General features: G+C 39.2%; 1 protein-coding gene across 5 annotated transcripts in view; it reads left to right on the top strand.

Annotated features, from left to right (window-relative positions):
* Positions 1 to 13,259, top strand: part of LOC106518581 (MAM domain-containing glycosylphosphatidylinositol anchor protein 2) — a 284,155-nt gene extending 270,896 nt beyond the window's left edge. For 4 of the 5 annotated variants that reach the window (XM_014009933.1, XM_014009930.1, XM_014009932.1 and 1 more), the window contains exons 15-18: positions 316 to 477; positions 7,782 to 7,912; positions 9,047 to 9,143; positions 9,916 to 10,809. In XM_014009933.1, the coding sequence (XP_013865387.1) occupies positions 316 to 477; positions 7,782 to 7,912; positions 9,047 to 9,143; positions 9,916 to 10,010 (485 nt within the window). In that variant the 3' untranslated portion in view covers positions 10,011 to 10,809. Of the gene's footprint in view, positions 1 to 315; positions 478 to 7,781; positions 7,913 to 9,046; positions 9,144 to 9,915; positions 10,810 to 11,691 lie in introns of those variants that run through there. The other variant, XM_014009931.1, reaches the window with a different exon arrangement.
* The last annotated feature ends 1,723 nt before the right edge of the window (positions 13,260 to 14,982 follow it).

Raw genomic sequence — 14,982 nt, 5'->3', positions numbered from 1 at the left:
GCTCTTTTTTGCTAAACAAAAACAGGATGTGTAATAGTCTTACACGCTGTACCTCATACCTCAACACAATAGACCAAATCTGGAACAATTAATGTGTTAAATAATATATTTTTTGCTCAGCTGAGTGGGAATGAAGTAGTCGTTATATAGATTTTTTTATGTTAATCTGCTCAGAGTTTACAGCAGTTTCACACAGAATTTTCAGCAGAAGTGTTTGACATTGTTTTACATTACTTAGTTCTCATTTTTGTTGTTTTTATCATTCACAGAATCATATTTTACGTGTGTTTTTGTTTTATGCCCTTGTCTTCCAAGGTTTCTACATGTACATTGAGACATCAAGACCCCGTAAGGAAGGCGACCAGGCACGGCTCATAAGTCCCTTATTCAACGTGGCTCCAAAAAACCCCTACGGCATCAACAACCCACCTGCCTACTGCTTTGGCTTCTTTTACCACATGTATGGAAAACACATAGGTAAGGCTTGTTTCTCAACATAATCCTCATCTTGTGTGACAAATCTGTTTTAAAACAACTAGAAATTCAGGAAGCAAAACTATGTTCTGTGACCCTTTGTTGAGATTACCTCCGATCTGTTCTTTTGATTACCAGAGCTGCAAAAATGACACTCAAGATGAATTTATACTGTACACRGTTAAAACACAGCTCATTTTAATTACAAAACTCAACATACCACAAAGTATTTCAGAGTTTTCGTTCTGGTTTTGAAAACATAAACTCTCACATGAAATTTGTGTCAACTTCGTGGTTCACGGAGGAGCGTTCATTTTTATAAGAAAAACTATTTGTAAGAAAAAGCCCTGCAACATTACCACTGAGGAAAAAGAGCAAAAGTACCTTTTTTTATTGGTATGTTTCTTTCAGTTCGAGGGTTATTCCCCATGGAAGATGCAAGTTGGAGATTTGAGCTTTCAAGCTAAAATTTAGTAAGTGCAGCTGACAGATGTTACAGGCAAAAGATATCTCATTTTTGCAACAAACCCCCTTCAGAGGTCTGCACACAGATCCTGGGCATTAGCTCTTACATTCATCTCTGAACGTAGATAACAACCCTGTATGGCCCATTTGAAGATAGCAGAGTGGCTGAAGGAGCACTCTGCAGCTTACGAGTGACTCTCTTCACCGGGGACCCAATCAGTCGACCACAAGCACTCTCACTCTGAGTACATGCTGTTTGTAGTGCTTGTGCATTCAGGAGTTGTGAGTAAGACTCGGTTTGTGGCTGCAAAACAGACACTTATACTTTGTTGAAGGCTTTTTTTTTTTTTTTTTTGGTGCTGAAATCTCTGTCTCAGGTTCACCTCTTATCATTACAGCACCTGTTAGAAGGCAGGTGAGAAGCCGTTCAAAACACTACAGCTCTTTACATAATAAATGATTTGTTCAGCGCCGTTCCACCCACGCAAMGCAATTTGCACTTTAATGAAAAGATTATAGAGAGAAACAGAAAGGGAGCAGCGTGTTATGTAAAAATATCCAAACTGAACTCGAGTGCACGTGGGACGCATGTCACAGCAACGAGCTGCAAAGACAAGTTGCACCACAGTAAACGTTGTGGGCTCTTCAGCAGCTCAAAGTTCAGTTCACAAAGAACTTAAGTCGCAGCCTGGCAAGGAACACATTCATTTATAAATGTTTTTTGAGCTAAAGCCAACAAAAAATGTAAATGTTAGTAGATGGTGACTTGTTGATTAGCTTATCTGTAGCTTCACCTTGTATTTGCATTCTGCTTTAATTAAGCATCTTTAGATCTGTTTGCATGTCTCCAGCTTTCTGTGATCCCCTGCATCATATTATGGGTAAATTTTAACTAAAGCGGCCTACTATTTGCATATTTTTTGTTCTGTTTTGTTGCTAGAAAGTGAACATAGTCTCAGAATTTTGACTGAAAGGTGGCCAAATAAACCGTTTTAAACTGGGTCCCTTACATAGAAATATGATGCTCTGATTAAATCGGTAAAGCACAATTATGCAGCGCCCCTACTAAACAGATGCTGTTATTTTACAGAGCTAACGTAAATAAAAAAAATCTGAGTGAAACATTAGAAGTGGCATATTGTCTCATGTAGCTAAATTTCCGGGTTCAGTCCAGGCTTTGTGACAAGAAACGGCGGAAGACTCGAAGCTGCAAACAAATTGACACAAATTTTATCACAAAGAGCTGATTTCTGCAGTTCCAATGGAGCATACTGGGCACTGTAAGCTCCCATTGGAGCTAGTTTCTGCAGAATGCATACATAACTGGACATAATTTGCATAAGCTTTGTGCTGGTAAGGTAAGGAAAAGGTAAGGTATTCATTTTTAACAGATCCAAATAAAGATAGTGAGTGTGTAAAAGCAAGCTTTTTTTGTACATGAATGTTCACCGAGTWCACTGTTGAAAAAAATGTTTGTCACCAGAATAAGCTCAATTTAAGTTTGAAGTTTACATAACATATAACTATAATTTGAGTGTTTTTGACCACAACACTGAGCAAAGTTTTATGCTAAAAAGTTGTTATTTACTGCTAATTGATTTTAGCAACAAAAAAAATCAAAGATTCTGCTTTTAAAGATTAAAGATTTGACCAGAAAGCAATAGCAGTGAACTAACATGTTGGAGCTCACAACCTGACATAAAGCCTGCGTCAGGTCCAACCTTTAACCAGTCTGCTGTTTGGGGTTTCCTCAGAGGAGCTGCAGAGGGAAGGTGCCTTGGTAAGTGGGCTTGGTCCAAACATCTGGAGAGGTGCACACGAGGGCGTTCAGGAGAATCTAWGGATAGAGGTGTTGCAGGGCGACTCAGCGGGGATGATGAGAGCTCCTCTGGCTCCCTGCTGAGGTTGAGTAGGCCGTGACATTTCCAATTTGCTCAAATTGATCGCCAGCCAGACCTTCTCTTCGCTGCCCTCCCTGGCCGTGGTGAAATCCATGCCCAGACTGTGGGGCGGTATGATGAATGGGCTAAATGTCAAGGACTAAAAACCCAGCTCAGACCATCCATAGCTTTGCTCTGTTTACTCTACTGTCTCTCTGTGGCCATGAGAGAATAGAGACTCTTGCCTATTTTCACTCAGTGTGATTTATGATCACTTAAATGTTATGTGTTAATATTGAACTTTTTAAATGGTTGAGAACATTTGTGTGTGTGTTTGGAGTTGTGACTCATAGCCCCATTAGATGTGGTGCAGCTCCATCCTCAAATTCTGGTTTGACACTCTGTGGGTGTGTGCTGTCGAGAGGGCAGTCAGAGCCAAGCCACGGTGCAACAGTGCTGGGGAAACAAACACAAAAAAAACAGATTCAGTCAATAGGAAAAAATCGCCTACACACCGACGAGAACAGCAGCAGATCCTCAAAGAAACTCCTCCGTAGTTCGCTTGGAGGGAGCTACCTGAGACAAGGTCATACTCAATTACTGCAWTGCACATCAAAGTTTGACTTTGGAGCCCACGTTGGATTTGTTTATAGGATTAAGACTCCAGCAAAAGCACACCGAGTACGTCTGTTCTAAGCCTGACCTTTTTAGTCGTAATTTTATCAGCAAGCACGGCGGTACTGCACCTTAATGCCCCTGTCTCCTGTCCTCCCTGCATAATTAAACATTTCCAGGAGCTAGCTCTCACTTTTCACCACACTTCACATCTTTTTGCCTCCTAAGATCTTTTGGAGTTTCACAAGTGTCTGCCAAAAGGGGGGGGGGGGACGACTCCAAAGAATGTACACAGCATATGCCTTTGCTCAGGATGTGATGACACTGACGTTACCACCAACATCGCATTGAGTTCAAAGAAGAAGCAAGGCTGCAAGCTCAGCAGGAATCCTCCTCCATTCTAAACACTTCAACAGGAGATGAAACCGCAGGTCATGTTCAGTACAGGAGCTCATCTTTCACGCTGGATTGTGCTGTCGTCGGGGAAAGCGTGTGCAGTGCTGATGAACACTGACATACAAGTGTAGCTTCTCCCCATATCCTCACACAAATGKTTTTTTTTCTTTTGCAGGGAGGTTAAACGGTAATGAGACACCTCGCTGAGGCAAAGACACATTAAAACACAAAACTGCTGCTGCTTTTTGATTTTTGCCCACCAGTTGCATCAATGAAGATGGGCTACTTCCCTCACTTGATATGCTTCATCACTGAATTTCACTTGACATTAGAGGAGGGTTCCTGCTGAGCTTTGCAACTGTGTTAATGCTAACCTGATTTAGTTCTTATTTAGATGCTACTCCGGCTTCAAAGGGATTTTACACTTTGTCTTACATGTAACCTTTCTGCATGTCTAAATAAATAAAGGGCCTAACTGGGTTGTTTTACAAGGTGGTTGCTCTCAGTGTCATCATCCTACTGTCTCACATCCAAGCCAGTTGCCCAAAAAACGTGTTGATAAAGGAAGTCGTTAATTCAATCCTGTTCAGATGGATGGATARAATGAATTCAGTGTAGATCTGTCATTTTATAAATTTTAATATAGGAAAATTTGGTAACACTTTAACACATATACTGTAACATATGTACATATAACACATAAAACATACTCTTTCTACATCAGAGGACAGAAAAGTACAAGCTGGTTACTAACTGGTGACTAATACTAAAATAAACATGAATAGTCTTCACTTTAGAAGGATTCACAAAAACACTTAACTAACTACTAACACCTGCCTTAATTACTGATGCACTGCAGGAATAGTAGATAGTCAATTAAAACATTCTCTAACCAATAATACATGTCTTAACACATGGTGTGAAAGTATGTTTACATGAGCATTTGCAAATATATATATAGTTTATAGAATAGTTAACTCCTGAGTTATTAAGCATGATTAAACAAAGAGTATGTTAATTTTAGAAGTAATTAGCATTTATGGGTAAAACATTAATAAATGTGTTAATTCATAGCTTATTAAGTCTGAATCACCCTTAATTAAATATGTTTTCAAGGTTAAGTAACCCTTTATTAATGATTAATTAAGGCTAAATAAAGTGTACTTATTATAAAGTGTTACCAAAAATTTGATCGTATCTTTTGTTTAACCATTCTGCTGTCTTTGGGGCAACATGGCTGCTAAAGCTTCAGGTTTAGAACAAAGGACTTTAGGGGTCATTTTGATCCAAAGAAAGCAGGACTGTTAAAATGGTATTTTACTGTGCTGCAGCTTGTTGACAAACAGCATTCATTCAGGAGGCTCCCACATCTCTCCAGCACCCACTTTGAATGTTATCAGTCCATTAAATGGCCCTTATTAGCTATTATCAGTCCCATGCCTTGGCTTCATACTGCCCTCCCTGTTTCTCCCAGTAGGCTGATAGGCACTTATCTACCATTGTTATGCCTGATTATGCATTTAGGCTCAATGGGTTCAGCTCCTCCCCCAGGCCGTGAAGCTCTGATCAAGTGGTTGGCCCAGCTCTCTGTCAAACTTTGACTGAGGGAAGGCACTCAGTCTGGTCAGGTCAAATTTTCGAAAAATGGAGCTCACAGCTCAGATGAGCTCAAATGCTCACTTGGTTACAAACACTAAATCCAGTGACACTGAATTTTCTTTTCCCATTCACTTTAGCTTTCTTTTAACCTGAACTAAATTTCCCCCAAAGCTAGACTTTAAATTTCTGGGTTTGCTCAGAAACAATTCAAACTTTAATGCGTTAAACTTTTCCTGAGACTTTTGTCTGTTTTTAACGCTAGAAATTTGTTTTATTTGAGACGGGATAATTCTTAATCTCCTAAAAACAAAGTCCAGCTCTTAAACCAGCTGTGCGATTTGGCTCAAACATCTGTCAGAAAAGGGCAATAGAACCTTTTGAAATTTTCATCAAAATCCAAGGTAAATTTTTATAAATATTTCACAAACAGCAGAGCCCAGCAACTGTTCCGTAAATACTCCCCTGTCCCATCGACACAGAAACAGAGTATATATTCAGGAACTGCGGGGGGTTGTGGGAAGTGTTGCTCAGAAAGTGCTTAAAGTGTTTTTTGCTTACCAAAATCAAAATATCTCACAAAAATGGCTCATAATCAAGTATGTTGTGCAGTTTTAGCCCCTCTATCAGGAAGAATTTGTCCCAAGTTTGTAGCACTCTCTTAAAGGTTTATTAATTAATTTTCTTAATTTTCAAAAACTGGAGCTCACAGCTCGTTGGTCACTTGGTCACAAACACTAAGTCCAGAGAGACTACAGCAAAATGCATGATGAATTTTCTTTTCCCATTCACTTTAGCTTTCTTTTAACTTGAACTAAAATTTTCCCGAAGCTAGCAGCGACTGTTAAGAGTCGACTTTGTKACCCAGAAAGTGTAGTTTCCGATTCATCGAGTCATCTCTCAACAGTTGCAGATCTGTGAGATAAAACCATTAGCTTCAGAGAGAATTTAGTCCAGGTTAACAGAAAGCTGAACTGAGTGGGATAACTTTGATACTAATGAGGAATTTAGAAGCACTGTCCTCCACGGGGAACTTATATGTATTCATCAAATTTTCTCAACGCGCATTGCTCATAAATGCTAATTAATCTGGATTATCATTAGCCGCAGAATAATTTAAAATCCCCCGACCTGAATTTAACCTTTGCCACTGCTTGGCTTTCCTTGGTGTGCAGGGAAATATAAATATTTGAAATGGCAAGAAACTAAAGGGGATATCATCCTTCAAGCCTAATTTATTTTGAAACAAAACTTGAATTCACAATCGTGTCTGACTGTGGGTGGCACGAAGGAGCTGAACGTGTTAAAGCTGGGGCAAAGAAGATTGGTCAAGATTTACCTCACACAATCTATCTAATCCTTGTCTTTGAACGCCGCTGACTAATCCTCCCCTACCATAATGCTGCCACTGCCATGCTTCATTATAGGAGGGTTTTATGATTAGGTAGTGACTTGGCTCTTTGAAGGTTGTGTAGGCAGCTCTAAAAGCAGTGACGGATGAGATGCTGATCACTTCAGAGAACTTTTTGAGCTTGTGAGTTTTTCTTCAGTTAATAGTTTTGGCAAGACAATCAACAATGAGATCTCAGCTGGTGGTACAAAATGTTCTCCACTTTACAAACACTGGAGCTGCTTTGCCTCTGGGAACAATAAAAAGTGAAAACTGTTACCTGGGAACAATTTTATCTTTCAGGTCCGGAGAGAGTTTCTCTGTCTTCGTGGCTTGATTTTTGCCTGTCACACAGCGTGATTTGTGGAGCAGTTCCTGTGTGTCTCTAAGCCCGGTGCAGCAGTGTCAGGTGGTGGATGAAACAAATTGTTCAGCTTAAAGGTCTGGAGGTGAAGGATCGTGGACCGCATGTAGCTCAGGAAATAAAAGTACTCTTGAGTTAGTTTTTGTTACTTAGTGACGTTTGTGTTTTGACACTTTTGTTCGGATCCTAACTGTATTGTGTTCTACAAGGAGAATTGACATCTTTTTTAAATAGGCAGGTAGTCTTGAAAGGAAAGGGAACAGCTTTTAAGATCCATCACATAAAATTGATTTTTGTACCTGTTTTTCTTCTTTTCTTTGACTTTTCAAACTGGATAACAGCAGGTTTACAGCACGTCAGGGATGGGCTACATAAACGATGGAAGGGGACGCATTTTTTTCTTGGCCCTACAAGAGGGCCACATAGTGCTGCATGATTACGTCAATGTAATAAAATTTCCATTTTGTGTGTATACACTTTATATAGACAGTATATACTTATAAACTGTTCATGACCAACACTGGATGCATTGGTTACATTTAGTTTTGTTGAACAGCAAGATGCTGCAAGTACTAATGTTGTCTGTCTCTCACTGATGCAGGAACACTTAATGCCTTGCTAAAACAGAAGGGCCAAATGACCTCYGAAGCTCCTGTGTGGTCTCTAAGTGGCAACCAAGGTGACCGGTGGAAACAGGCCAAAGTAAGCATCCATCCCACGTCGTCCTTCCAGGTAAGACATAAAGTGCAAAAAAAAAAGAATAAGCAGTGGCTACATTCTCCTTGTCTTCCTCTGTTTTCCTTCATGTCTGTGTTTGTAAAGTTTGTTACTTATGGAGCTGCATACTGATGTCATACTTTAGTTTGTAAAGTTTATTCATTTAAAACAAAACAACATAAAGTCGACATACAACAAAACACAGATCACAAATTAAATGAAAGGTAGCAGAAGAAGAAAGAATCTTGTGATTTCTGCCCCTTTTTCACAAATAGATGAATTCAAACAAAATAGTCTTCAATTTACAAAAAACATAAATAATAATTTCATTTAAAAAAATAAAACTAATTTTACATACAACACAATATCAAAAATAAAATGCAAGGCAGCAGAAAGAAGGAAAAATCCTWCAGTATCTACCCCTTTTTAGGAAAAAGATAAAATAAACAAATTAGTCATTGAGTAATAAAAACAGAGCAAAACAAAACAATAATCCTCAAACAAAATTTATTTGAGTACATGTTATTCTTTTGCATATTTCTTCAACAAACCAATTTTAATCATTCTCTTAAACATAAACATTGATCTGGCATTTTTAACAGCACTTTCCAGATTATTCCATAATCTTATTCCCTGAATTGACGTTCACCGTTCCTTCAAACTGGTTTGAAATTTAGGCTTCACAAACATCTCAATCCCCTTAAGATTAGAACAGCTCTCTCTTTTATCAAAACTTGACTGAATATTTACAGGTAATATGTTTTTATGAGCCTTATTATAATCAACCAACTGATGAAATTTCAATCATTTCAGCTGACAAAACATCTTTGTTGGATGACTAAAAGTTTTCTGGTTATAATTCTTACAGGAAAATAGGATTTGATTGGATACTTTACACGCTGCATCCTTCAGATCATTTTTGCTACTTTTCTTTGTCGTAATGTCAGCAAATAGAGAACTGCGGAGCTTACTTTTATTTTGTGACAGTAGACATCAAAGCAAACTCTTGCCACCTGCTGTAATATTTTGAAAAGGGCAATTAAACTAAATTACAACATGTTGTGTCTTTGATTTTTCTTGATTGCAAATATTGTTTTTGTTTATTGTGTGGAGCATTGAGGCTAAATTTATCAAATAAATGTCTCTTAGGTTGTTCTGGAAGGTGTCCGGGGCCCGGGAATAGAAGGAGACATYGCTATTGATGACATCACTCTGGAGGAAGGGGAGTGTCGAGACCCACCGCCCAGTAAGCAACACAACACCTCATCCTCTTTTATTCTTATCCAAGCTGCAGGCGTTAAGTTTTTGTTCACCTCGTCAGACACGTCTCGTCACATACAGTTGGCAGGACCAAAGCTAGCATCTCACAGAGAAACTAAAATCACGGTTGTCATAGCAACAAGGTTGTAATCACATGAAAGATGGCCACGCTGCTGGCTGAGAGGAGCCCAGTAATTGCGCCTCAGAAAACACAGAAGGCAAAAACTGAAAAACGACCCACAGAAGATGGCCTGCAATTGACAAGGTCATATTGTTAGGCAGACAAATGCCGCTTCTTTGATTTCATTCTTGTTATTTACGATTGGAGGGAGATAGTTTCCAGAAGCCTTTTTCAGCATTCCAGAAACGAAACAGGGCTATCTGTTTTAATTATTTACAACAGTGATGGGAACTGATCCGAGACGATGACGGTGGAGTGCAAGATATATTGTTTGTTTTTATTATTCTTATAGTTATCTTTCATTTGGACCCATAAAGATCCTTAATGATTAACTCCTTGGGAGGTAAAAGAACAGTAGCCCAGACTGAGGACAGAGGATTATGAATTATGGATTTCAATCTAGTTTGATGAATCTTACATGACTTTAGCTGATGCAGGAGGGACCATTGAGAAATATCTCAGAGGTGAAATCTTACAGATGCTACCCAAGATGAGAAGTTCAGAGAAGCGGTTTAAGAAAACAGGTTTTGTGAGAAGGAAATAGTTTAATGTGTCTCATATTTCCTTTCCTTTGCAGAATGGGATGAGAGGATCAGTTACTGTTCTGTTTGCACTACTCTTGAGCAGTATGACATATTATGCAGTATTGTAGCGACGGTATTAGTGAAGTAAGTTGATGCACCAAATTTCCACAAGGCTGCTATGAAAACATCAACATTTTAGGCTGTTTCAGAAGATGTCCCATAACATTACTGACGTGTTCTGACCACCTCGGTCAACCTCTATGCTAGATAGTGACAGAAACGTTACTTGCCGACCCATAAAAAGCTGGGCCTGCTGGGGTTGTCTGATACCTTCAGGGACCACTGGTGTCTTAAGTTTTCTTACCGCACCTCTCTCGATCCCACGTTGATTGTTTAATCAAAAGCACGATTGAGCTCGGTAACAGAATGTCTTTGTCTGTGACTTCTGAAGTGCCAAAGGGAGCGTCAACATGTCATGGGGCTGTTCAACCATTTAGCAGTACTTTTTGTGAAAGAGCTTTCTATGAAGCCATTTCAGATCTTTACTGGCTCTAGAATGTCAAGCTACATGCATGTAGTAAATGCTTACWAGCAGCTGTTTCTCTGTTAATTATTAATTACTCAACACACCACAAACCAAAACATACCATACAATACCACAATATTATCTWAAAATAACACCTCGATATGAAAAAGATCCATATTGCCCAACCCTTGTACGCGTGGTGACTCAGCATTTTAGTAGCTTTCTCTTGTTCAATAGCTAATATGCCACGGACTTCCGATTCTAGCACTTATGTATTTTTTAACCAGTCTTCTGGTTCGCWGTCAACACTGTGTTAGCAAAAGATTTTTTCACTCAACAACGACTGTTAATGATCTTCACAGTACAGAATTAGCATATTACATGAACCAACACTAACACAGGAGACGTACAGGTTCAGCCAAGTGGAAAAAAAATCACTCCAAAGTGGATTAAAGCCATAAAAACAAAGGAAAGACGTTTGTGTTTATGTTCCAGAATTTAGCCTTTTTCGCTATTCTGTGGCTGCTTTTTCCATGAATTTTTCATGTAGAGCTGTGACACTTATATTGTTGGAAAGAGCAGAGTCTTTCCCTTTTGTAACCTCCGTCTTTTCATTTCTGATGCTGGCTCTTGAACATCCTCAGGTTAGAAATGCCGATTACAAACGCGAGCATGAGCTTTTGTAGCTAAGTTTTCCCTGTAACGCTATGATCCTCTGCTGTCAACTTTCCTCCTCATCAAGAGGAAAAAGGAGAAAAACTAACAACTCGATCATACTTGCTGCTTAGTGGACACAACGGCACACAACAGAACTCACGTTTTTTATCAGTAGCTCACAGATGCTTTAACTTTTGTGATTTTTTCACGGACTAGTTCAAGGAGCCAACGCTAAAAACAAATGCAGTAAGCAGGAAGTGGAAGAGAGGTGCGGGGCTGGAATTTTAACTGAAATACGTCATTAATGGCYGTGGCATATAGGCTATTAYTGGGTAACAAAAAGATTGACTACAGACTTATTATTTATAATACAAAATTGGTTGTTGAGTTTGTAGTTGAGTTGTGTTAGCGGGCAACAGACAGTTTGCATTTCCCCTCAGCAGACATTCTCAATCAGCACACATGCAGCTCAGTCAAACCTGTGCTTTAGATTTATAGAGCAAATCAATATAATTGAGTTACAAGAAAATCAATATGTTTTAATTTCATTTTATTTCTGTCATCGATGCTAATCAAATGACTTCATGTTCATGTTATTTTTTTTTACACAAGCCAACTTTTTTTCTTCTTCCCGTCTCTTATTCAGATATCAGTGCCAACGCCCTGTCCACGTCCTCCCATATATGGCTGCTATGCACCACCTTGGTGCTGACCCTCCTGGAAGGCCAGAGGTGACCCTTTTCTTCGTCAGTCCGAGGCAAAAACTCAGACCCGCCGTCTGTGAGCTATACCCTCAGCATCCGATCACCAAAGATTCATGCATACAGAAAGCATCAGGGTCCCTGGACGGATCCCTGACCACAGGGGGGGGGATGACGTCTTATGAAAGAGAGATTAACCATAAAGTAATAAAGAAGACGTGCCAACTTTTATTTTGAAGAGACCTCTTTTCTGTCAAAAGCTCCTCGGCGCAGGAACCTGGAATGACTTCACGAGCACAATAAAAAAGGGCAATGAATCAGCCTGGACTTCGGCGGAGGAGTTCGCACGCGCAGAAGGAGGACAGTTTGTAAAGCACAAGTCTCGTTTTATGAAGATAATGGGGAAAAAAACTTTTGAGTGGCAGCAAGATGCAGACACTGCTGACTTTTTTTTAATATGAAGTAACTTTTTCCCCCTGCTTCCAAATCCGTAGAATCAAACCTTTTCTCTGTGCATCTTTATCTTCATTTTCTTGCCCTAGGTGCCAATCAGCAACAGTTGTTTCCCCCACACACACTCTAGCCCAGCCTCACATTCACAGTCATTCTCGTTGGCATTTCTWTATCTGCTTGGTGCTGTTCTGTAGAGAAAAAAAACATGGACTTTGGCAACATTTAATTCTGTTTGCTTATCCCCCCACTCCCTGTAGCTGCCTCTTTTAACACTGTGCTCACGAGTCCAAGTGGCCAAGCGACAGGACGGTGGCAGAAGAAGAAAAGCAAACGAAGTGAATTCGAATCAAGCTCAGGTGGGAAAATGAAGAGCGTTGGGAAGAAGGAGCGGGCAGAGAGTTGAGACAGATCCGTCTAGCGGAGCCTGACTCAGATACTCCGTCAGCGGTCTGCCCGCGGAACCGAAGCCACTTTACTTTCTGCCATGAAACAAAGTGCCTTCAGATTACAAACCGAGTCGTGAGCCTGGGTGTTAATCAGCATCGAACAAGTTTCTGTTCATGTTCCCTTCGATGGGCTATTTTCTACGTTTCTTTTGTCCCACAAGTGCTGAAGGGAGCGTGTCCGGAGGGCTCGAGCAGATCGAATTCATGGAACAGCTGCCTGGGACGCTGGGCAAAATGTGTGTCTGTTTGCATAAATCTTCACATTAATGTTCTTTAATGTGAGGAAGCCAACCAGGCAGCACGGACCGTGGGTCTGAGTGCAACGTGGACAAACAGAAACAGTGAGGCTGAGGTGGTTTTTGTTTTTTTTTTTCTTTCTAGACGGCAGTTTAAAAATCATTTCATCCTTCTCTCTTTTCATAATTCCCCTTCCCTGTGGGCGAGCTTCTTTTTTTTTTTTTTGTTTTTTTGTTAACAAACAAGAACATCCACTGCTGAATAAAACATTGTACAGGAAGGAGAGCAGAAACTTCAGGACTCCAGGCTCTTCATGTGGGTGGGACGCCTCACCCGGATCCGCAAACATTTATACGGAACAATATTAAAAATAAAAAACAAAAATGAAAAAAAGGATAATGACCATAATAATAGTCAAAATATTTTATTATTCTAGCGAGAATGTTTCTCTGCTTTTACACAAACTGTGAAGATTGACTGTGGAAGATCTACCTGAGACCATAACCTTAACCAGCGGGGTTTTTCAAAATAAAATGTATTGTAAACAAAACAAAAAAAAGAGAGAGAGAGAAAATAAGACTATAATGAATTCTGTTCATTGTTGGTTATGACAAATGTTTTAAAGACTTGTGTCTTGTTTATTTTATTTTATTTTTTAAAGCTGACTTCTCTTTGTTTCTCTTCTTGTTGTCTCCCTTTGCATCGCTGAAATATCAAAGCTGATGGAAGCATAAGAAGTAAAACCAATTTGGTAAATGTATAACTTGTAAATGTTAAAGAAGCTCTATTCAAAGGTTTATGATAAATGTTTTATGTTGGAGTACAGGAAGCACAACATAACAGTTTAAAGGCCTCATATTCATTTCTCTTTGTGGTCACATGTGGGACCTACTCTCACAGATTCAGGCTTTTTTTTTCCAACCCAGCAAGACGGTTCCCCATTTTTCTATTTCTATTCTTCCTATTTATGATGCAAATGCAATCTTAAACTACACTAAGGTTATCCAGCCAGCCGAAACAAAAATCTCCATGAAAGAAGGCAGGATGTTGTGGTTCAGCGTACAGTATGTAGCCTCCTTAGCAAAAGCCTGGATTAGTCTGAGTAGGGAGGTGTGTGTACATGTGTGAGCATAAAGCTGTGTACAATAGTTGTGACAAGAAAACTGATCCGTGTAAAGAAGACAAATACATGAAGCAAAACAGAGCAGAATGATGAGCGTTTCAGGGCATCCGTGCAAACCCCTGTTTCAGGTTTGCATGATGTCATCAGAAAAACAAAATCATCCATGAGTTGCTTTCTGTCTTTTTTTTTTAATAAGATCAGTCAGGTTCAAGTTACAAATCACGTTGAATGTAAACTGACTTCTCAACCTTACAGTCTTACTAAATGTGATGTTTTACTAAATCTTTTTTTCTGTGTGCTTTTGATGCCAATGTTCAGTCTTTTCTACGTTTCGTTGGACTCTAAGAATAAAAGGTCGGTTTGACTTTAAACCCCTCCACCTTCCAGATAAACGGAACAAATAAAAGTTCAGTAAAATATTTAACTAGCTGCTCTGTCCTCCTGTGGTACAGCAGACAAGAAAAGGTGCCAAAGCTTTCATCATTCATCACTGTTAAGTGTGGATTTACATTTATTAAAACATTATCCCACAAACATCGKATCAGTTCATGTTGAGAGCATACTTTAGGCTCGACGCATTATCGCCTCAAAGGTGCAAAAATAACATCAACTGAGTCTCTTATTGAAGCTACAACCACTTTAAAATGTATCCAACAGTTATAGGAACTGCAAAACACGACCTCCAAAACTTGTATAGTTTATAGATAGGATTATTGATTCATCTGTAAACACTTTATAAATCATTAATAAATGTTTATTATGGATTAATTAAGGACAGGAAAGAGACAAAACTGTCTGGTTTCTCGCCTAATAGTGAGCCAAATCTGTTTGTGTACATATTACTAGGTTTATAAGCACAATTATGTATTGGAAACACATATTTAAAAAATAATATTGAACTATGTTAACTTATACATATTAACTGTCAAAGGGAGCCTTATTTTAAAATGTAAGACAGTAGGTACACTATTTATTAA

This window comes from Austrofundulus limnaeus, unplaced genomic scaffold, assembly GCF_001266775.1.
Source record: "Austrofundulus limnaeus strain Quisiro unplaced genomic scaffold, Austrofundulus_limnaeus-1.0 Scaffold63, whole genome shotgun sequence".
In the NCBI taxonomy this organism is placed as follows: Eukaryota; Metazoa; Chordata; class Actinopteri; order Cyprinodontiformes; family Rivulidae; genus Austrofundulus; species Austrofundulus limnaeus.
Note: the sequence above shows the minus strand (reverse complement) of the source record. Positions and strands in the feature narration are given on the sequence as shown.